Source organism: Sceloporus undulatus, chromosome 5 (assembly GCF_019175285.1).
Source record: "Sceloporus undulatus isolate JIND9_A2432 ecotype Alabama chromosome 5, SceUnd_v1.1, whole genome shotgun sequence".
Taxonomy (NCBI): domain Eukaryota; kingdom Metazoa; phylum Chordata; class Lepidosauria; order Squamata; family Phrynosomatidae; genus Sceloporus; species Sceloporus undulatus.
This window is the reverse complement of record NC_056526.1, coordinates 45036316-45061323: the sequence shown is the minus strand read 5'-3', so window position 1 is coordinate 45061323 and position 25008 is coordinate 45036316. Positions and strand designations below refer to the sequence as shown.

Here is a 25008-nt window from a genome sequence, read left to right as displayed (position 1 = left end):
TTTTTGAAGTAGCTAGTTCCCATTTCAGAAATAATATGGTGAATAAATCTGCTTATGTGTTCACCACACTTCTATTCCAAGCCTTCAGCCCATATGACTTTCCTCCTATGAGGTTTGAGGAGGTGGATATTTTGCAAGATATTTTCAAAACATAAGTTTCTGAACCCTTGTTAAAAAGGTAGCAGAACCTATTTAAGCATATTTGTAATTCTATATACTACAGAACAAACAGTCACTTAGTCAAAGGTGTTTGATCATAACTGTAATGTAGTATAGAAGTTTTGTAAGGCTCTTTCAGATGAAAGTGAAGTGTTCCTTTGTAAAGTGGGTCAAACCTGAACAAGCAGAAAGCAATTCAAGGCATAAGATCAGTAGGAAAGAATTATTTTCTTTGTGTTGATGAAGATGAAAGAAGCTTCTGTCCTGTTTGGGACAATAGGACTTTCACAGCAGTCGAAAGAGAATGGGAGAATGAATCAGGTTAGCCCATAAATAGCACACCACAGTCTGCAAAGCGCTCTACAGTAATAATTATATTCCACTGTGTTCCTCTGTGGCAGATAAGTATATACCCTCAGTGATAGTGAGAAGATGCAGAAGCTATCCAAAAACTAGTTTTTAAGTAGTGGTTTCCAATTTTTAATGCTCAGGACAAGCTGCCAGGTAATAAAACACATGCTGAACATTCGAAAGATTGATGACTCTTTGCCTCTAGTTCTCAGGCTCTTGCAAATGAGACAAAGGGATTGGATTCTTTTGCACCCATTAGAAAAGCCTAATTCTTTTCCACGAGATTAAAAGGAGAGACAGCACATTCCAAAAAATTTCCTTAATAAAACTAAGTAGCTGTGTCACTTCGTCAGATGCACAGTCTCATCTGTTGACAAATTAGCATACACATACATATGTAGGTAAATGAGTGGTATCAGAGTGAGAAGGAATTGCTAGGTCTAAAGTCCACACAGTGATCATTATCTTAACACTGGTTATTAACAAAAAGTAATTATGCATGTATTACCATGCAACTTGTATAACTAAATAAAACATACAAGACTCTTTCTTCCTACTGCTAAATACCAAAGCACAGAGAATGTCCCTGCCTAGAACCTATGTTGACTGTGTTGAAAGGATTTTCTCCTTGCCCCATATGTGTGCTGTGGTAGATTGTGGTTGCACTGTGGACATATTATAAAAAACAATTAACTTTACAGCTAATTATTCAGTTACATGTACCAGGATTGACACTAAAAAACAAAACACTTCTTAGGTCAAACACTTCTTAAGTCAAACCTGGTGTACCGTGTATCCCACCTAAATTTTCAAAACTCCCTCCATTACTTAGTTGGCAAGTATTCTTCTTTTGTGGTGGTGGTGGGGTGTTTGGTGTTTGTTTAAAGTACACATTGTTCTACTTTCACTTTTTTCTTTCATAGCCCATCCAGATAATTTGCACAGCAGAAGCTGAAAGTCCAAGACCGTACATTTGATCAAGGAATGTTGCAGATCATTGAATCCTATTGAATCTCATTGAAACTACTTGTACTGTACATTTGACTTTACACAAAGTATCAGACTACAGGTTATGGCTTACCACATTATGAGACTGACAGCTCTTCCTATTGAGAAATAAGGGTCCCTCACTGAGAGGGGAAGCTGAAAAATGTTGTAACAATACACATACAAATACAGGATTGCTAGTAAAGACTTGCATCCTTCCTTTGTCTTCACTGCCCCCTGAGAATCCTTTGCCCTTGGTTCTTCACTTTCCAATTGGAAAAATGACCTGCTAAGTAGACAAAAAATTGAGATAGACTGAGAATCCTTCAGAATTCTCAGCAAGCAAGATTTTGAGTTATTTTCACATCTTAAGGAGTATAGTTTTGATGAGTGGCTCAGTGGTAGAGCACATATTATTCACACAGAAGGTCCTAAGCTTGAATCCGCAGCATCTCCAGGTAGGCTTAGAAAAGCATGTTGCCTGAAGATGTAATATCAGGTAGCATAGACAATATTACAGACAGACCAGTTTCCCAGAGGAAAAAGAAATGGAAAAAAGGAGAAACAATAGCTTCTCCTTTTCTGTTATCTTTTAGTTTCTACTGAGAAGAATGGGGCAGGAAAGAGTGACAGAATAGATGACACTACTGTTGACAGCATGTGAGGAATATCACTAAATATCCATTCAGCTGTATGTGTGTGTTTGTTGTTGTGTGTCTCCAAGTAATTTTTTACTTATGGTGACCCTATAATAGGTTTTTCTTGGTATGTTTCTTCAGAGGGAGTTTGCCTTAGTCACTTCCATCCTCTGAAGCTGAGAGAGTGTGACTTGCTCAAGATCACCCAGTGGGTTTTCATGGCCGAGTGGAGATTCAAACCCTGACTTCTCAGGGTGTAAGCGCATTGCAGAAATAAAGCAGTTTGACACCACTTTAGCTGCCATGACTCTATCCGACAGAATCATGGGATTTTAGTTTTATGAAGCACCAGAGATCTCTGATAAACCAGGCTGAATATCTCACCAAATTACAAATCCTAGCATTCCACAGGATTGCATCATGACAATTAAAATAATGTCAAATGGCCTTATTTCTGCAGTGTGGAAGAGCTGTAAGTGTCCCAATCCAACACTGTGATAGGTTCACCATAGGGTCACAATACGTTGAAAACAACTTTAAGGCACGCAACAACAACAAAAGGATGTATGTATTCACCCAATACATAATTAAACTGTAGACCTCACTGTCATAGGATGCATGCATAGCTGCCAATTTGAGTGACTTTAAGAGAAGATTAGATAAATTCATGGAGGATAGTGTCATCAATGAATACTATCTGTATCAGAGGCAGAATTTTTCTGATATTCTGTCCATTGTCTGTGACAGATGATGCAACTACACTCCTATTCTGCTGGTAGTCTTCTCATAGGGCCAAAACAGATAGCCCTAAAGCAACTGCATGCCACCACCCCAATCTGGCATTATTCTGGCTCAAAAAGAAACAGCAAAATGCCACTCCTTTGGGGGACAGAAAAAGGGCACTCTTGCCACTGCCACCACAGCTTTTCAGTGGTGTGGCATGCCTAAACGCTGTGCCACCAAAACGCCATCAAGCCGCCACACGTGCAGTCAGCCATGTGGCTTCCCAGCAGCATGGGGGCAGCATCAGAGTGTGCAGCATCTAAACGCCATGCTCAGACACCGCCTTCAACCCAGCACTTACTGTTGGTTTGTTTTGCCCCATAGTCAGTTGACTGGCCATTTGTGTGTACAGAATATTGGATTAGATGGGGCTTTGAAACAATATATGGCTCAGGTATGTATTTTCCAACGATTTGCCTTTATTAATGTGGACATTTTCTTCTATGTCTGTAGTGTAAACATTTTTTTTTACTTACTTGCCTTGGAACTGCGTCCTTATCAAAGAGTATTATCTCTTTGCATAGGTATAATGACTAAAGAACAGGTTTACATGTCCCTACATGCCCTTCAAACAGACTTTCAAAAATGCTAAGAATGTTATCTCAGATTTTTCTGGAATTTTTTTTTTCTAAAAAGAACACTAGTAATAATAATAATAATAATAATAATAATAATAATAATAATAATAATTATTTATATACCACTATTCCATGGATCATAGCGGTTTACAGCATAGTAAAAACAATTTAAAAACACAATATACAATAAAATAAGATAAAAACAACAATACAATTACAAGGCTGACAGAATAGAGAAACGTCACATTCAGGGGGAGAAAAATAACACCAACGTTCATGGGGGGAATGCCTGACGAAAAAGGTAAGTCTTCAAGTTTTTCTTGAAAACGTCAAGGGAAGTGGACATGCGGAGCTCATTAGGGAGTGCGTTCCAGAGTCTAGGGGCTGAGACAGAATAAGCCCTCCTCGTAACAGCATAGCAGACATCTGGAACCGTCAACAGATGTCTTTCTCCTGATCTAAGAGTGCGGGGCGGACTATATGGGGAGAGGCAGTCCTCCAAGTACCCTGGGCCCAAGCCATATAGGGCTTTATAGGTGATAACCAACACCTTGTATTCGGCCCGGAAGCGAATAGGCAGCCAATGGAGATCTTTCAGAACAGGTGTTATATGGCTGGCCCTGGAGCAACCAGTGACCAGCCTTGCTGCCATATTCTGCACTAATTGAAGCTTCCGAGATTGGTACAAGGGTTGCCCCATGTAAAGCGCATTACAGAAATCTAGTCGAGAGGTTACCAGAGCATGTACAACGGTTTCAAGGTCCCCCCGGTCCAAGAAGGGTCGCAGTTGGCGTATCAGCCGAAGCTGATAACAGGTGCTCCTAACCGTCGCATCCACCTGAGATGTAAGGTGGAGCGACGAGTCAAGGAGCACCCCCAAACTGCGAACCGAGTCCTTCACAGGGAGCGTGACCCCATTCAGGACAGGTGGAAAAACTTTCTTGCCTGGACCAGGAGAACCTATCACCAGTACTTCCGTTTTCTCTGGATTCACACTGAGTCTGTTTTCCCTCATCCAGCCCATTACCAACTCCAAGCAGGCATCAAGAGGAGAGATGCCATCCTTAGTTACTGCATCAGTCGGAGACATAGAGAAGACTATTTGGGTGTCATCAGCGTACTGATAACACCGCGCCCCATGTCTCCGGATGATCTCTCCCAGCAGCTTCATGTAAATGTTAAATAGCATAGGGGACAAAATCGCTCCCTAAGGGACCCCAGATGTAAGGGCCCTCTTGTCGGAACGACAGTCCCCCAGCTCCAACATCTGGAATCTGCCCGAGAGGTAGGAACGGAACCACTGCAAAGCAGAGCCCCCGATACCTAACTCTCTCAGGCGATCCAGAAGGATACTATGGTCGGTGGTATCGAAGGCCGCTGAGATGTCCAAAGCACTAACAGGGACACGCTTCCCCTGTCCATGCCCAGACGGAGATCATCAACTAAGGCGACCATGGCAGTCTCAACTCCATAGCCCGCCCGGAACCCGGTTTGAAATGAGTCCAGATAATCCGTTTCATCCAGGAGTCCCTGAAGCTGAAAGGCGACTGCCCTCTCGATCACCTTCCCTAAAAATGGCAGCAGCGAGACAGGCCGATAATTATTCCAAATTAAGGGGTCAAGGGAGGGCTTTTTTAATAGAGGTTTTACTATGGCCGTCCTTAATGCAGATGGAAATTGCCCATCCCTGAAAGATGTATTGATAATTCAGTGTAACATACTAGTCACAACCATTCCCCCTTGAGCTGTCAGCCATGAAGGACAGGGATCGAGAGAGCAAGTCATCTTCCTAACACTTCGCAGAATCCTGTCCACATCCTCAGTACAGACAGACTCAAAGTGATCCAGTTTAACCAAGCTCCGGACACCTCTACTCTAGATTCTGAACTAATGCTGGCATCAAGATCAGCCCTTATCTGAGAGATTTTATCCGCAAAGAAGTTGTTAAATTCGTCACAGCAGGCTTTAGATGGTTCCAGAATAGGGTTCGGGGCAGGGGGTAGCAGAGTACACTCCCTCACTACCCTGAACAGCTCTGCTGGACGGGACTCTGTGGACGCGATACGTGCAGAGGAGAAAGAATGCTTCGCTGCACCTATCGCCACTCCGTAGGCCTTCAATTGAGATTCTAGGAGTGTCTTGTCGGATAAGCGCTGGTGTTTCCACCAGCAGCGCTCTAGTCATTGCAGAGCCCGCTTCCACAACCTGAGATCTTCCGTATACCAAGGTTGTTTTTTGGGAGCAGGCCTGAAAGGACGCTTGGGAGCAATGCTGTGTATAGCCCTGGAGAGATCAGTATCCCAGATGTTAGTCAGGGCATCAACAGCATCACCGTCAGTTCCAACTATAAACCCCTCTAGGGCTTCTTGGAACCTTTTGGGTTCCATCAGCCTGCAAGGGTGGACCATGCGAATAGGTCCACCACCCCCGGGAGGGATTTGGGTAGAAGCCTTGATACCTGCCTCGACCAGAAAATGATCCGTCCATGACAAGGGAGAGATTTGAGTAACCTCTGCCCACGGAGCTTCCAAATCCGTACAGAAGATAAGATCGAGTGCATTACCAGCCGAATGTGTGGACCCCGAGACTAATTGGGACAGGCCCATGGCTGTCATGGTAGTCATGAACTCCCAAGCTACCCCAGTTAAACCACAGCTGGGCTCGAAAGGAATGTTGAAGTCCCCCAGGACAAGAAGCCTGGGGGACTCCAGCACCAGCTCCGAGACCAGCTGTGTGAGCTCGGCTAGGGAGTCTGCTAGTGCACGGGGCAGCCAGTAAACTAGCAGAATTCCCAGATTGTCCTTGTCCTTCAGGATCAGGTAAATGCACTCGATATAATCTGTCTGACGTAAATGGTTCCTGGTCAGGATGATGTTATTTTTATGGATCAAGGCCACACACACACACACCCCGCCCACCTAACCAGCACTGGTCCTTTACTGAGTACCCAGCTGGAAGGGCCTGAGCCCACACAGCTTCAGATTCAGGCCCAAGCCAGGTCTCAGTGATGCATGCCAGGTCACAACACTTTTCTTCCAAGAGATCGTATATAATGTGGGACTTGTTCTTTACGGACCTGGCATTACATAGGAGCAGAAAGAGGGTTTGTGGTACAGTTGGACTGACCCACAGATCTCTTTGGCTAGGAGAGTGGAAGGAAGGAGAGATAGATATTATGCATCTTTCCCGCCTTCCCTTCCGATGTAACTCCACTCTCCTACCGCTATATCTCCCCCTGCCCCACACTACATCAATAGGAGCACCACATGGAATGGAACAATCCACAACCCCCTCGCCAAGCTGAACATCCCCCATGACACCAAAGAATCTCCCCAACAAGGTGACAAGGCTGCAGCAGAGGAACAGAGCTCTCAAAACCATTCCTCTGCTGTGCATGCAGCCACAAAAAACCTGCCCCAGCCCTGTGGCCATGCGCAATTGCGCAGCTGTAAACGTCCGTAGAGTGGAGATATGTCCTGGGTGAGTGTGCAGCTGCGCAGGTGTAGCTTCACCCAGGGAACCGCTCCGGCAGCGGCGGCAGTGGCACAAAGTCCTCAGGGCCTTAAGGGAGCAGGACGGGGAGTTTCCCCAGCAACTGGGCTTTATGGCGTGCCCCTACCACAGATGGTAAAGGGACAGTCCTCCCTCACAGCAGCAGCAGAGCAGAGCACTCCTCCGAGGTGTTTTAGGGGGCTGGAGTCGGCGTCTTCAGGGGCCTGGCAAGCCGGCATTTGAAGGAGGGAGCCTCTCTCACCGGCCCCTCCTCCCTTCAGGACAGCAGCTGGGTGGTAAAGGGATAATCCTCCCTCACAGCAGCAGAGCAGAGCACTCCTCCCAGGTGTTTTAGGGGGCTGGAGTATGTAAGAGATGAAGTCTATCTAACTTTTGCTCTACCCAACTTCTGTTTTTCTAGATGAGTCACAATCACTTTGCCCAAACATACAAAACAATTTAGTATTACTCAGGAAATCTTCTCTTGCTTTTGTTATTGATGCATATTGTTATCATTCATAAGTTATGAATGTTTCCTGTTTTAGCCACAAACTCTCCAGCTAGTTTGTTTTTCAAAAAAACATTTCATATAAAGTTATAAAGTTGCTTTTAAAATTATACAGAATCTTAAAATGAAACATGGGAAGTGGTTAAGGCTCTCCAGACAAGAGCAAAAGGTTAAGTATGAAAAACACTACATCCATAAACAAACACTTTTATTGGGGGCAAACAAAGGAAGGAGAAATATGTTTCTTCACATGTACACATAAAACACAGAGAGGCTGAAAGACAGTGATGGTAAATCTAGCTGCTTGTGTAACCACTAATACATTTTAAAAGTGAATCATGTGCATTTAATACTGAATTTTTCTTTTGCAAATATGCACTCTGACAGCACAAGAGAGCTTCAAAAGCCTTTCAAGTGGCGCATGTGAAAGGTATCTGCATCATTCTTCATCTTATTTTAGTCTTGATCCCTTGATGTCTTTTAAGCAACAAAAGTACCATATGCTTTCATTCTCTTTCACAAGTATAAGGAGTTGCCTACACTGACGAGAAGAAGAATTGGAGGGATTGGAAGAATCGTATTCCATATGTTATCAGTGGTAAGAATAGTCTATGCCCCAAAGTGGAAACAAGATAATATTCCAGCGATTAATGACTGTCTATTAAAGCTATTGCATATATATTAGAAATTGATAAACTGACAGAAGGATTTAAAAAATGAACATTCTAAAAAACACATTGAAGATGGGGAAAAAGTTCTTGATAATTTAACCCAGAAATGGGGAGATATAGAAACTATGGGTTTAAATTTGGATTAAAATGCAAACAGAAAAGGTATAAATGGAAGTCAAGTGTAGATTCACTTTTGTTGAGAAATTAATATGTTTTGGTGATAACACTGTTAAAGTAAAGAAAGAAAAGGAAACATATTTTCAGTATGAGATAGTTTTACTTATTTAGTCTTATTCTAAAAGCCTATCAATAGCCATAAATAAGGAAGTACTGCATGACGTATCGATGTATATGTCATTGTTTATTATCGTGTAATGGGTATGCTGGCTGTATAAATGTGTTTTTTAAAATTAATTTTTGTTTTAAAAACAACATCAATAAAAATTATTTTTTTTTTAAATGGAGACACACACCAAGCTTGCCAGACTAGTCCTACCCTCCATTTATTCCACCCATCCCAATTCCTCCTCAATCCTGACAGATGTGTAAAAAGATCCAGGTTTTCCTAAAACTGCAGATTAAAAAGTGAGTTTTTAAAATTTGTATTAAAAGCATTAAAGAAGATATTTCACTGTAAAAGAGATGTACATCCTGTGTTCATACAGAACTGGAAACGAAGTGAATATGGATATTTTGCTGGGGTTCACAACCTCCCTGCCTTCTATACTGAAAGCTAATATTAAAAGCTACCCATGAATGCACAGAAACGCACAATGTGAAAAAGTTGTTTCAAGTGCAATATATATTTAAAAAAGATTGTAGGAGATGGCATCTCTCCTGACAAAAGATATTCAAACATAGCTGTTCTTTGAAGGTAAAAAAAAAAGCCCCAAACCCAATTATTTAAGAAAATAACTGTGGAATTAAAATGTAATTACTTTGAGTCTGAAAAGCAGGCACTAATAGGATGCAGAATGGAGTCTGCACTGGGTCTGGAGCTCCTCCTTGTGTTTGGAATACACTCTGTTTTAAAATGGCATTATCAATACAGTACTGTATATCGTAATCACTGCCATAATGCCCTGGCTGATACAGAGATGGAGCTATCATACAGACAAGCACATTACAAAACTTTCCCTGGAAGAAAATATATTGTTCTTAATTTAAACAATTAAATAGACACAAATGCATGAGAACCTTAATCAAAACAAAAGAGATTAAAACTAAAGTGTTTGACAACAGGTGGTGTTTTGGTAAACAACATTTTTATATTTCTGCCACGGCAGGAGAAAAGTATCATTATTAGATTCTATATCGGGACCTCAAGAAGAACAAAAATTAACCAACCGAATCAAATGTCATATTATAATGTCATCACCCACAGAGACCCCCTGGGCAGATCTGACTGGTCACATTCAAGGTAATTTCATTTGCTGTCAACCATATCTGCAATGTAACAACCTTACCAGCTAATTTGCTTTAGCTCTACATATCTGACATTCACCTGCAAAAATTAATTTCTCACTATGAATGGCTTTCAACTGATGCATAGAGAACATGTGATGCATATTTGGTGCTTTCATTTTGACACATTGCTAAGCTTGAAATGGGAAGTTGCATTACTTCTATCATGGAGAAAATAGAAAGTATTGTTAGTTCCAGAAGTGCATGAAAGTGCATGTGCTTCTGTTTGGAGTGAAACAAGTTCCATTTTCAAATGTCAGAAGTGACAATAATAATATATTTATAATAATATCATGTGTGCGTGCGCACACACACACACAAGCTAAAGTTGCTTTTGGTTTTTCCTGAAAGGTCACAACTTTCAACAAAGTTGTGCTGGAGGGGATGGATTCACTGTTACCTAATCCTGCCTGAGACTAACACTGAAGCCAAAACAGCAACTCCATCTATATAAAGCTGCATTTAGCTGATTTACTTTTAAAGAAAAGGACAAACACAGAGCTGCATGTCATCAGAATACCAGTGACTATGCATCTATATCAGTTGATAGTCAATACACATGAGGAAATAACACCATATATATATATATATATATATATATATATATATATATATATATATTACTTATTATGCAGACTGTATCTCTTCTGACAATATGTTAAAGATCTTTTTGTCTTTTTCATAATAACAAGGACAGACATGTGCACACTTTCATAAAAAAAAGATACAGAGATTGGTACAGTGGTCCCTTGGTATCCACTGGAATTTGGTTCCAGCACCCTCCGGGGATACCAAAATCCATGGATGCTCAAGTCCCATTATATACAATGGCAGAGTAACATGGTATATTTATATAAAATGCAAAATCAAGGTTTGCCTATTGATATTCATATATATAGCTGTGGATGTTTGAATCCATGGATAAAAATCTGTGGGATAAGGAGGACTGACTGTGCTGGTTTCAGCACTGGCTGTGGGGCAGAGATGGTGGATGACCTATGCAGGAACTGGATGAAGGAGTGTCCCTGTTGGTTCTGCTGGATCTTTCAGCAGTTTTTGAAACCACCAACCATGTTATCTTTCTGGACTATCTTGCTGGTATGGGACTTGGTGGCACTGTTTTACAGTAGCTTTGTTTCTTCCTGAAGGAGGAAACTCAGAAGATGGTGCTGGAGGACTTGTGTTCAACTTCCTGGGCATTGGCCTGTGGGGTCCCTCAGGGGTTTGTTTTGTCCCCTATGCTATTTTACATATGCATGAAAACATCGGAAGTGATAATATGAAATTTGGGGGTGCAGTGCTATCAACACGCAGATGAGATCCAGCTATGCTACTCCTTCCCACCCCAATCCATGGCTGTCTTGGTCCTAAACCAGTGTCTGTCATCAGTAATAGACTGGATGAGGACAAACAAACCAAAATCCAGACAAGACAGAGGTGTTCTTGGTCACTCAGAAGGCAGATCAGGGAATAGGGATTCAGCCTCTGTTAGACTGGATTACATTCCCCTTGAAGAAACAGGTTTGTAGTTCGGGTGTACTCCTTGAGCTTTATCGCACTGCGTTCCTTCCGTTCCGTTCTGAGCACGGAACGGAAGGAGTAGGGACGAGTGCGGAACAAGTGGGGGGACGGATTTTACCACATGCACCCGTCCCTCATTCGTTCTGTTCCCCCTCTCTTCCATTCTTAATCCGTTCCAGAGGGGGAAATTTTTGAGAACTGTTCTGAACAGTTCTCAAAAAGCGTTCCCTCTGGAACGGAATGGGCAGGGAAGAGAGGGGGAACGGAACGAGTGAGGGATGGGTGTGTGTGGTAAAATCCGTCCCCCACTCATTTCTGTTTCCTGCCGGGCCGGGCTGAGAACCCGGTGCAATAAAGCTCCTTGACTCAGCTTTGAAACTGGAGGCCCAGATTTTTGGAGTGGCTAGGATTGCTTTTACACATTTAAATGCTTGTGTGCCAATTGTATCTATCTCATGAGATATCAGATCTGCCTACTGTGACTGTTAACTGGGGCAGGTTACAGAGTCCATACTATGTCCCTGTTTAAACAGCTCCACTGGTTATTTCCAGGCATAATTCAAATTTTATGACCGATAAAGCCCTATGTGCCTCAGATAAAGGTTTTCTAGGAGGCCTTATCTCCCAGTATGAGTTAGCCCAGGCTCTGTAACCATCAAGAGAGTCCCTTCTCTCAATCTCACCACCATCGCAAGCACAGTTGGTGCTTGAGAGAAGGTCTTCTTGGTGGCTACTCCTAGACTCTGGAACTCTTCTCAGAAATAATAAATAAATAAATAAATAAATAAATAAATAAATAAAATTATTTATATTTCCCACCTCTCCTAGGTGGATCAAGGCAGGATTACAACTCAATAAAATATACAAGACACAACAATAAACTACAGTAAAAGTTAACTAATAATTTCGTTAAAAACAGTTCTATCAACAATCAACAGTGGAATGGAAATGTACAGATTCAAGGAAGGAAGGAACAGTATTTCTTATATAAGGTCAGATGGATAAGCTCACCAGAAGAGATCTGTCTTAACTGCCTTCCTAAAAGTCTTCAAGGAGGTAATAAGGAGGCTGTTTCATAATTGCCGCATTTTGAACCAACTGAAGCTTCCAATCTTGGTATAAGGGTAGCCCCATGTAGAGCGCATTACAGAAATCTAAGCGAGAGATTACCAGTGCATGTACCACTGCTTCAAGGTCCTTTTGGTCTGGGTAGGTCGTAGTTGGCGTATCAACCGAAGTTGGTACCAAGCACTCCTGGCCGTCGCATCTGAGATGACAACTGTAGGGACAAATCCAAGAGTACTCCCAATCTGCAAACCTCATTCTTTAGGGGCAGTATGACCCCGTCTAGGACTGGTTGACAAATCTCCTTCCCCAGACTTGGGGTACCTATCGCGAGTACCTCCATTTTCTCTGGATTCACCTTGAGTTTTTTCCCCCTCATCCAGCCCATTACCGACCCAAGGCAGGCATCCAGAGGAGAGATGCCATCCTTAGTTACTGCAGTAGTCAGAGACATAGAGAAATAGATTTGGGTGTCATCAGCATACTGATAACTCTGCACCCCATGTCTCCGGATGATCTCACCCAGGGGCTTCATGTAAATGTTAAACAGCATGGGGGACAGAATGGAGCCCTGAAGGATGCCAGATGTCAGCTCTCTTTTAGAAGAGCAACTGCCCCCCAGCCTCACCATCTGGAATCTGCCTGAGAGGTAGGAACGGAGCCACTGGAGCGCAGTGCCCCCCAATACCTAACTCCCTCAGGCGTTCCAGAAGGATACCATGGTCGATGATATCGAAGACCACTGAGATGTCCAAGAGCACCAGTAGGGTCACACTTCCCCTGTTGATGCCCAGATGGAGATCTTTGACTAAGGTGACTATGGCAGTCTCAACTCTGTATCCCGCTCTGAAGTAGGTTTGAAATGGGTCCAGATAATCAGCTTCTTCCAAGACAGCTTAGAAATGCCAGAAGAGCTGCCTCCTTGTTGTCCTTTTCATTCAGACATTTTAAAATAATGAGTTAGGGAGTGCTGTACTTTTTGTTTTAACTGTACTGTTTTAAAAAGCTTTTTTCCCATTTTATTATTTTAAATAAAGATGTTACATTATGAAAGTGGTAGTTCAAACGTTAAGTTGGATCAAGGGTTCCCAGTCTTTCTGGGCCGGTCATTTCAATTCTGAGAAAGCATCACAGGCACACTCACAGGATGGCTGTTATGGAACGGCATGTCAATTTGCAAAATGACAGTCATGCTGGCTTTGGCCAGTTACAAAGCACCCATTTCTCAGTATATCAGTGGATGAAACTAAAAGAAATGCTCCATACCTAAGCATAAAATAGAGGTAGGGTCTTACTTTCCAACGCCTTATTTTGTCTTTTGCTTGGAATTCAGCTGCTCTGTTCCAATATGCATTTTACAGAAGACAAGCTGAAAAGGCTTAGGGACAAATCACTTAGCCAAGAAAATGAGGTGGTATCTAAGCACTATATGTCAAATCATATATACCAGTCCTGAGAAATAGCAAGATGAAGACTCAACAGATGCAAATGAGAAATCTTCCAGGGTCAGGGGTTTCCCAGCAGACAATGAGCACTAATCAAGCAGACACTAATCCTCCTTTGCATATCCTCCCACCCTGAGGCCTGCCATTAGCAACAGAACAATAAACATGAAAATCACTCCTGCCTTCCCAGGTTCACACAGTATATATATATATACCCAACTCCATTCCAGGCAAGCATTCTCTGAAGATGCCAGCCACAGATGCTGGCGAAATGTCAGGAAGAAACTCTTCTAGAACATGGCCACATAGCCTGAAACCCCCACAAAAAGCTATGGATGCCAGCCATGGAAGCCTTCGACTTCACATATATACAGTCCCACAAAACAGAACTTAATGCTGTTTTAACACAAGGCGAAAGTGGTGATAATCAATGAAACATATCACACATATGAAAGTATTTTCTGACAAAATACACACCATACTAATGTAAAATGAAAGAACAGCTGACTGCCCCAAAACCAGCCACACACACACACACAACAACCTGCTCCACCCAGCCCAGCAAAATACTCCCTACCATCACCATTATCAGCAACTCATATAAAATAACCTCTGTTTCTGGGTAACCTCTGGGTAACCTCTGTTTCAATAGGAAGGACTGTGCTATGACTACCCGTCATATTTATCTTCTGAGAATGCCTTTGGAACTCAAAAGGCTTTTTTAGATGTATAGACAAGGCTGGAGGCTGGTGCTTCACTTTGAAATATCAGTCTCCAAATAAACTAAACTGAAATAAAATAAATATTTAAAGAGAAGCAAAAACAGAAGGGACATAAAGTCTGGTGTGTACTAGAGGCTACAAGAGGAATCCATACTGGAGACTCCAGCACACACACACACACACACAAAATGCTGAATGAAAGATATTAAAAATCAATTCAACGTTCACACACTATGATACACTATTTTGTCCACTAGCAAGTCATTACTACTTTTGCATGATAAAAAAAGAAGACAGATTAATTTGGTTTGCAACTTTTTTTGGAGGGAGGAAACCGATCCCACTATAACCTATACATACTTTAAATATGGGCAGATAGACAGGTAATTTCTAGGAAAACCACAAAAATAACAAAATGGGATCTTCCCATTGCATTTATATATATTAAAAAATCCTCAATTAAGCATATCTTCATGCAGCATTTAACATTCTTCCTGTTTCTGTTTTGCTTATACAAGCTATAAGCAGACTGAAAGTACTAAAATGCTTAACCAAATGCCCAGTTTATTCAGCAAAGTCATGCAAATCAGAGTCATTACTTTATGACTAAGATTTAAGAATCGTCATTATTCTTAAAGAAGCTAAACTGTTAGCATTTCTTAAACACTTACTTGCAGGTCTCTGCGGGTATACGGCTCACATTTCATGCCCTCTTCCACGTCCAAGACTAAATCTGCCATTTACTTGGTCTAAAAACTATTTCAAGATGTTGTGCTTGTTTCACAGACAGCCTATACATCAGACTGGGCCATGACTTATGCCAGCACTGCCCCTTTAGTAATCACAATTATCTCAACCCAGCATGCCTGATAAAACAAAACATGAACTCTGCTTTCCTTAGGTAACAAAGTCCACAGCTAGCATTGGTAATTGATGGTCTAACAAACTGCATCTCTGCAAAAGTGGCTGAGAGATATCTATTAAACTCATGCCGGCTAGCTGATTCACAGGCAGTAATACACAGGTGTGGCAAACACTAGCCCAGCTCTGAATCATGCTAAGTATGGTGCCCAGCCAAACCTAAAAAACCTGGCCTAATAAAGGCTGGTCACTTGTATAAATAGGCAATACAGCAACTGGAAGAACTTGTTTAGTAAGAATGTTGGCAGCCTTTATAAAATGAAGTTTCTCTTTTAAAAAAATTGTTTGCCCTCTGTTAGAAAGTGATTCTAGGAATGTTGTCAAGTTTACCAGGAGAAGATAGCATGGGGAACTGATGAACATCACAGCACAGGCAGCAATACTGGGATAAATCCAGTTCAGCAACTTACTGCTTTCTCACAGTGTTGGCAGATTATTATTTTTGAATTCTTGGAACTTTGTTTCTTCTTCAGAATGCTGTTATAGATGTAAGGAAGAAAAACTCAGATGAGAGCCTCTCTCTGCAATCTAATCTCTTGTTCAAGCAGCAGCAAACTTCTGGGATACTAGCTGCCCTTCAGATTATACATAGTTTAAATAAGTTTACAGTTTCTCAGCCTCCACCACTACTCTTTCAATCTCAGCAACTGTCCAACATCTAATTATGAGAATGAGCCTTTTCTTTTCTTGTTGTTCTGTCTCCGCAGGCAAGAGAGGGAAGGATACTCTCCTTTCACACTCAGCTTCTATAGGCCCCATACAGACAGGCCAAAATAAAGCTGCTTCGGGTCACTTTGGAGGTTTGCTGTTTAAATGTTGCATGCGTCCTAAGAGTCTGGAAGCTGCGCCAAAGCCACAATCCAATCCTAAGGACTTGAGTGCAGCTTTGGCGCAGCTTCCGGAATCTTAGGATGCATGCAACATTTAAACAGCATACCTCCAAAGTGACCTGAAGCAGCTTTATTTTGGCAGTCTGTATGGGGCCATAGACTCTAGGAATATTACACAACTAGAACTCACCTTTGATCTACTTGGGACAACAATAGTGGTAAAGCAGAATAAATTCACTCTAACATCTTTGTCTACTCCCACCCTTGGCCACAAGTAGAGGTTCTACAGTACTGTTCAAGTTTATGTTGCCCTGATCTGTCGCTCTGAACAATGTGCCCAGTACAGAAACCCTTAATTTTTGTTGTTTGTATGAGAATACTCACATAGTTGGCAGAATTGTATCCCAAACACCACCAGATATTTTTGGATAGAGTACAGAACATGGAGAAATGTACAGTTAATATGATTAGGTAAACTTGCCTAGCTGATTGGAAGTGGACATCTAAGTAGAGTGCAAAAAAATAATAATGACACAATCAAATAATTCATTATTCACAACCACTGGCGTGCTAATTTGAATAGATGTGCTTAATTGCTAATTAGGCACTATCAGTGAACGGCCCTAAAGGTTCTAGTTTGTTTAAGCCAATGAGCAACATATCAATATTATAAATGCATACATACATAATACATGCAATGAATGGCAAGGTATACCTGCAACCCAGTGCATACGGATTGCACATCCCATTCACAACATTATTAAATTTGCAAACAAGCAATAGAAACAGTGCCTTTAAGTTGGGGGGGGGGTGATGCAAGTCATCTGAAAGTTGTTATTGAGAACTTTGGAATGAGTGATTCCTTACCACATAAAGGACCTCGTGTGCTGGTGTTACCAAAGGAAATAATGATTGTAGCACAACCATGTCCATGCAATCAGACACTCTGCACTGTTTATAATGTGTTGAATATTCACACAATATATAGCTAGACATACACACAATATATACATAATATATAGCTAGCCATATTCAAGCACTTAGAGAGGGGGGGGTTAATGTTTCTCAGTCTTAATTAGTCTGAAAACAGTTGATCAACATAAAAATTAGAGTGTAGGAAATTGACTGCATAACACACAGTTATAAGAGGCATGTATAGAAGTTACAGCAGGTACATGAGGAAAATTGGCAATGGTGAAACAATTCAAGAACACAGAAATATGCTATCAGCATATTGCTCCCTCACAAGTTGTGGAATACCTGTGATGTCTGGAGGCAAAATGGAGCTATCCAAAAAGTAGAGTAGTGGTTTCTATATACTGAAGAATAGATGCTAGTACTTAAAAGGGGAAAAAAACCTGCCTGACAACAACCTATGAGTGAACAGAATGCTCTTGGCAGTTGACCTATACAGAGAGGGAGAAAAGGAGCATAAACAAAACAGAAGTCAGAAAGCCTCTGAAAATCTATCAGTTAAGTTTATGTTTGAAAGTAGAAGAGATACTAAATGTTAGGCTGCCAGTTCAGAACAGCCTCCAAAAAAGAAGGCCTAAGAGAACAGGCAGAAGAGAGAGAATTGGTTCACTCAACCAACTCTGACAACTTACCAAGAATTTACAAGAGGAAGGATTAAATCTTGGGCTGTTGATTCTTGTTCTTGTGTGCCTTCAACACAATGGTGACCCTAAGATGAATGTATCATGGTGTTTTCTTGGCAGAACTTGTTCAGAGGAATGTTGCCCTTGCCTAACTCTGATGATGAGAGAGTGACCTGCACCCAAAGTCACCAGTGGGTTTCCATGGCCAAGCAGGCATTCCAACCCTGGTCTTCCAGTGTCTATGTCCAACAGTCAAACCACTACACCATGCTGGTCTTCAGGGGTATTGATACCATGTAGTTAAAATAATCCTCCCTGTACTACACTGTCTTCAAAACTTCATGATTTCCTCTATTATGCAGCTACAAAATGCTCAAGTTAAGGCCTGGTCCTCTGCTACTATAAAACAAAGCAGAAGAAACCTATCATTATGCAGAAAATAATCATTTTAGCCCTTTGTCATTTTTGAAACTCCCCCCCCCCCCATCTTCCTTACTACTCAGCAATCAACAGGACAAGACTGGATGAAGCCTGGAGTAAGTACACTCCCTATTGCATGTAGGGAAAGGAAAGCTACATATCCCATTCTCCTTTGCAAGTATGGGTGCTCTAATAAAACATATCAGAGAGAATCAAATCACATGTTTACTTATTTTCTGCATATTACAATATTTTCAGAGCCCCATCACTCAGCCATCTGACTTACCATTGAAACCTGTGCTTACTTTTTCTAATGACTAATCACAAAACAAAAGAAAACTTATTTGCAATTTGAGGCAGGAGCAAGCTTGTATTAGGATAAACATACATCTTTTACCACTTAAGGAAGTTCTGCTTCTAATGGCATGCTAAATGTATGCTTCGGTTTGGGCTTCATTTTCATCTCTATAACTGCCTCCATTTTATGCATGGATCATCCCACAGACCAGTAGGCTTTTAATATCTTCGCCAGGAAAGAATACGTGTATAAATATTCTCAAAGTAAAAGTTGTCTGTTCATACCCTGAGGTAGTCATCAGAAAAGATTTCTCTCTTCTTTGGCTACAGAAAAAGAGCTGCAGGAGAAATAGGAAAATCAGTCTGATAAATATTTTTGCTCTGACTTTGGCAGCTTCACTGTTTTTAGCCAAGTAGCTCTTCATTCCAGCAAATAATTGTATTATGTTCCAGTCCCCGTAAGACTGAATTTTTATTACTTGTATTAGTTTCCCATGCTTAGCCCTATAAAATACTTATAATTCATATTCATTCACAAAGAAAGCACACATTAGTTGTCAAAGCTAGAGGCACAGCAGATAGCATTCTGATCTATTTCTCACTGACTGGATTTCTCCTCTCTTGCATATCAGTGACTTAACCACTCCAAGTTGAACAAACACCTATGAGTAGGAAGAAGAGGCAGTGGAAGAATGGTTAATCATAGCTTACAAAACATATGTCCTCTCTTTGTATCTAGTGTAAATTAGTATTAGATATACTTTCATAGCCAGCCTCCATAGATTTTTGTGTGGTTTTTCAGGCTATGCATTCTCTGAAGATACCAGCCACAGATGCTGGTGAAACATCAGGAATAAACTCTTCTAGATCATGGCCACATAGCCTGAAAATCCCACAAAACCCAAGATAAAATTGTTTCTGATGCTGGCTTGTTAACCGGGAAGAAAGGGGAAAGCATAGAAGCAAGAAAGCTCATTGCATATGCACCAGGTCCAGACTAGGGTTGTCAGATAGATGTCCCTTATTTGAGAGCCAGAAAGCTTGTCCCTTATATGGCTGAAAGGTGTCCCTTATAAGAAGAAATGTCTCCTATTTGGAAATTGGAAAGTTTTCTTTTTATATAAACTAAATTAGTTGCAAAAAAAAAAATCCTGTATTTTTGGGTGTTAGTCCTTCATAAAGACAGAAATGAGCATATCATATAATTTATGAACGTGGACAATATGTTAATTTTACAAAAAACACATGGCTAACAGAAACCAAAGTTTTCATTTGGTATTTAGGTACCGTAAATACTCGACAATAAGTCAACCTCATGTATAAGTCGACAGCAGGTTTTGGGGATACAATTTTGATATAACTCGTGGATAAATCAAGGGTGAAACATAGGGACATGTAACAAAGGATCTAAAGGATGAAGAAAAGAAAAGGAAAATGATTCCCAAGAACTTACAAAATTCCAGCAGGAATGACTGTTTGAACTTACATTAAAGCCTGGATGAATGCAAGAATGGGGGGGGGGCAGTGCTTCCAGGACAGATTATAGTCTTGGCTTTCACCAGGGGATGGTTCTTTTTTTTATATAAGCGTTAATATACAATACTTACATTGATCTGTGGTTAAGCTGACTTAGGGTTTCTTGGGTAAATTTTTTGACTAAAATTTCTAGACGTATGCATGAGCATATATAGTAGATCACAAACTTGTTACTTCCTAATTGTCAATCCTGCATGTCATGAATTTCAACTGTCCCTTATTTTTTACATTGAAAACCTGGCAACACTAGTCTGGACTCAGCTGCTTCAATGCATTTTGCTAGTCTTCCATTTTTCCTATGCTATGCGCTATGAGCAATGTTAAATCCCAAAATAGCGGGGAGGTAAGAGTAAGAGGTACTCAATGGTAATACTGTACTACTTGTTCTGACAGGCAATTGCAATACTGAGTGGGCTATAACTCAGAACTAAAAGTAAAGTTGTAGATTGTACAGAAACAAGATGTACTTCTCAAGATCAAATAAGCTGTGACATTATGTCATGCTATTTAAACCATCTTGATGTAGATAACAGCATCCTGATGCAAACAGACATCAACTTGAATAGGGCACAAATCCTGTTGATTTCTAACAGCAGCTTCCAAGTAAATGTGCTTAGACTTACAGACCACGTAAGTATCTTTAAAACAGTTAAATAACATTCTGTCTCAGTAATTATTAGCAAAGCTTGTCAAATAGTACCTACCTTTATTCTAGCTTGCTCTAATTTATCTGTATATTAGACTAACCAATGACAGAAAAACTCAACTTCCCATACTTTAGCTATGGACAATATAGAGCTGTTTTTAGAAGGCTGATTTCTGTTTATTCTCCTTTAATTTACTTATTAAACATAAGTGTAATATCCTCAGCATAATTAATTCTAGAGTGGTTTACAAGACTTTAAAAAACAGTGCAGAAAAACACAAAGAAAAAAATGAAGCCATCAAATTAAAGAGAAGTAAAAAAGGGAACCTATCACAGGGGTTTCTTGGCAAGAGTTGTCCAATGGGGGTTTAATTTTCTTTCCTCTGAAGATTTGCCCAAGGCCACCCAAAAGGTTTCTATGGTTCTGTGGCTGAATGGAGATTCAAACTCTGGTCTCCAGAGTCGTTCTCAAACCACTACACCATGCTGCACAGTCTTAATGAAAGTTTGCACTTGTTTAACTTAGGGGTCATCCACACTGGCCAAATAAAGTTGCTTCTAACTGCTTTGAAGCCTGGCTGCTTTAGATGATGCACAAGGTGAATCCGGGTGGAAAGCAAAACGAATCCATGCTCTCGGGGTACAAACCAGAGCAAAAGAAAACTGCAATACTCCAGTTTCAACTCAAGGCAGAAAACTGACATCACCACATAAAAACAGCCCAGGTACCACTACAGGACTGCAGCAAAGCAAAAATGTGATCTCCAATAATGCAATGGATTACAACATACACAAACCAGACAGTCCAACAGAAGGACATGGGGTGAAGGGGGCATTTTTTGGGGGGGCTCCATGATTGTGTTTTGCCAGTGTATCACGGGGCTCACCGAAGCACCGATACATGTACAGGTAATGTATCACATGTACGATTGTGTGGCTGGTCATATGGGCAGATGTTCAATGGAATAGCAGCTGGGGGGAGGGATGGAGGTAATTGGAGGATGCAGGCAATTGGACAATGTGTTTATGTAATGATGTGTATGCAGGGTGGCAAGGTGACAAAAAAATAATAACCGTGCAGCATGGGTTGAAGCTGTGTAGTGTGGACAGCCTGTGGTTGTTCAGCCCACCTTGGGATTGGGCCAGGCAGACAGCAGGGTTTCAACCCACTTTCAGAAAACCCAGGATTGAGCTGCTTTTCCTGCAGATGCTCCAGCCCTAAGTCATGCAAGCTGTAAAGCTTAATAAAAGTTTGAACTCAGATTTCCAGCTCAGGAAAGTGCCACTATACAGCTATAGCATTTTGTCATACTTTAACTGTGACTGCTCCATGAGTTGTGTTTTGCACAGGGCCAGCTCATCCATGTAGGTGAACTAGGAAGCCGCCTAAGGCGGCAAAATTTAGAGGGGGTGCAGCGTTTTCTTGGTATAAATTTTTGCATAATTAAATAATATTAAAGTGAAAACTCGTTATATTTTGAGTAATTCTCAATACTATGACAAGACATTGGAACCTAAGTTTTATGTCATGTTTGGCTTTAAGAAACGAAACAGCGGAAATCAAGGGGTGAAAAATTATTATAGGGGGGCAACCGAGGTGCCAAAATATTTCTCGCCTAGGGTGGCCAAATACCTAGAGCCAGCCCTGATTTTGCATTTGTAGTTTTAGTTCAGGGGAGTGCAATTGAGTTTTCTGACAAATAATAGTACCCACGACACTTAATGTGCCATCAAGCAACTATAATTGCACAATGTGGATTCACCCCAAATCTAACACTTCATCTACTGTATAAAACTAAATCTAAAATCCATCAAAGAGCAATATTTTTATTGGCCAGCCAAAATGCACAAAACACATCATGCTAGCTTTCAAATCTCCATTGGCTTCTTCATCAGGCAAGAGATACTGAAATATCATACAGGAGGGGGGGAAGGGAAAAAAAGGTGATGATGTTGGAGTCACAGGCCTACATTTTATATCAAATGTCCCTATTGTAGTTTGGTTGATTTGCTGGATCTCAGTGCAGGCAAAGGCCACTTCTTTCTTGTTCATATATGGACTAAGACAAAGGATAGTAAAATTACTGAGAAATTCAGTGTTCTCTGCCTAAGAAATGGGCCTGTGGCTTCAAAAAAGACACAGAGCCTGAGAGCATGGGTTCATTTTGCTTTCCACCCTGGATCCCAAGAGGAGTTATTTGACTGGTGCTAACAGAGTTTAAATATTACTGTCCTTTGTTTAATCATACTTTAAAAGGCACACAAGGTCTTTAAAAGGCAAAACACAAGGGCCAGAGCATATAAAGGATGTAATTCTTTCTTTATTTCACTGTTGCTTGTATGCAAAAATGAATAATTTAAAACATTTCCTGGATACAGGACAAAATTATGGAGGTTTTTATGTACTTTTAACGACCATTTGCGTTTCAGGATTTCTTTGTGAATATTTTGTTTACACAAGAGCCAAGTTTTTGTACACATGACATGCGGAGGCAGCCTTAAATGACTTTTTATGTTCCATACTGGAATGTTACTTTGGGGAGTAATAAGGTGAGAACAAATCTACTTTTGCAAAATTACACGACTGGTGACATCATTTTTTTTTTCATGTAATGAGTAACATTTGGAATTCCCCTCCCCATTACTTCTCAGGGCAAATTCTTGCAGAGATTTCCTCCCTCCAAATGTTATGCGATCTTCTTACATTCCACAAGCAATGTAACAATAACAGGAAAATCTTTGTAACAAGTAATAGTAACAAGTGACTTTCCCCATAAAATAGCATTTAAAAAATAGAATATAAGAGCCATGCTGGATCAGACAAAGAGACTGTCTTCTCCAACATTCTGGTCATGCAGTAGCCAGACAGAGATCTATTGGAAGCCCACGAGCAGAACAGGAATAATGCCTCTTATATTGCTCAGTGAATGGAATATAGAAACACAATGCCTTACAGTTTGGAGGTGACATGCAGTCATCTTACTAAGTAGCCAGTGGTGGCCTTTATCTCCATGAATTTACTCCTTTTAGAACTTCCATTACTACATATTTTAGCAATAAATTCCAGAGTTTATGCAATGTGCAGTGCTTCCTTCTGTTTCCCCAGTATTCAGCTTGAAGGATGACCTGAGGTGTTAGTATCATAATAGCAGAACGAAAGTTCTTTCCACATCATACACAATTTTATACACCTCTTATCATGTCCTGTTACTCACTTTGCTCTTTACTAGACCTTTGTTAGCTCCACGAAAATACTTTTCAGGTTTGACAACCAGAATTATACTCAGTACTCCAGTATATTCCAGCATAGTCACACCATGGATTCTTATAATGGAAGTATATATAATATTGGCAGTCTTTGCCCCCAAAGCTTTTTCTAATTATATCATGACTTTTTTTTTTACAGCAGCTATACACTAGATCAGTGGTTCCCAACCTTTGTTGGGCCGCGACCCCCATTGGGGACGAAAATGCTGCCCATGGCCTCCTTGATTGGTTGAGAGGCAGGGAAGGGGTGGGACTTTCGGCTGCTAACAAGCCCCAGTGGGCTTTGCGGCAGGAAGTCCCGCTCCTTCCCGGCCTCCCAACCAATTAGGGAGGCCACAGAGGGGAAAGGGGCAGGACTTCCGGTTGCAAAGCCTGCTGGGGCTTGCAGTCCCGTCCCCTTCTCCCTGTGGTTGCCTGGCAGCCCCGGGGAGAAGAGGAGGAGGTGGCCCCCCGTCCCTTCCCCCTCGTGGGTGCTTGCACCCGTGGGAAGGAAGGGACAGGAGGAGGGACCCCCTGCCCCTTTCTGTTTGTGCATGCCCACGCCAGCGCGGGCACGTGCAGGGAGAAAGGGAAAGGAGGGAGCCCCGCCCCTTCCCCTTTTCCCTGCCGATGCCTGCTCCTGCGCCAGCACCTGCGGGGAGAAGGGGAGGCGGGAGGCAGGGGGATTCCCAACCTGGCGACCCCCGAGAAGGGGTCACGACCCCTAGGTTGGGAACCTGCACTAGATCAATGTTTTAATTGAGATATCCCAATTCCTAGATTCTGTTCCTGGTTAGTTACAATCAGCTCAGATCCTTTCTGCATATATGTGAAACTGAGATTCTTTGCTCCCATATCCATCATTATATATTTGCTGAAACAACATTCATCATAGTTTAGAGAAATTCCTCTGGAACTTTTCATGTGCTATTTTTTATTCTCACCACCCTAAAGAGTTCTGTGACACCAGCAAACTTGGCTACCTCATTAGTTCTAATTCCCAGTTATTTATGAACAAGTTCAAAAGCAACAGTCCAAACAAAGATCCCTCAAGGGCCCTACTATTCACATAATTTGAGGGTGAGAAGTGTCCATTTCTTTCTACTCTCTGCTTCCTGTTCTTTTTTTAA

The 25008-nt window shown here is 41.3% G+C and overlaps 1 protein-coding gene across 2 annotated transcripts in view; it reads right to left on the bottom strand.

Annotated features, from left to right (window-relative positions):
• The window catches only part of TMCC3 (transmembrane and coiled-coil domain family 3), a 134672-nt gene that overhangs the window by 83878 nt on the left and 25786 nt on the right, over positions 1-25008 (bottom strand). The window contains exon 1 of one of the 2 annotated variants that reach the window (XM_042467362.1): positions 15056-15194. The exons of the other annotated variant lie outside the window; for it this stretch is intronic. Coding sequence (XP_042323296.1) covers positions 15056-15124 — 69 coding nt within the window. The 5' untranslated portion in view covers positions 15125-15194. Of the gene's footprint in view, positions 1-15055; positions 15195-25008 lie in introns of those variants that run through there. 2 annotated transcript variants of the gene reach the window in all.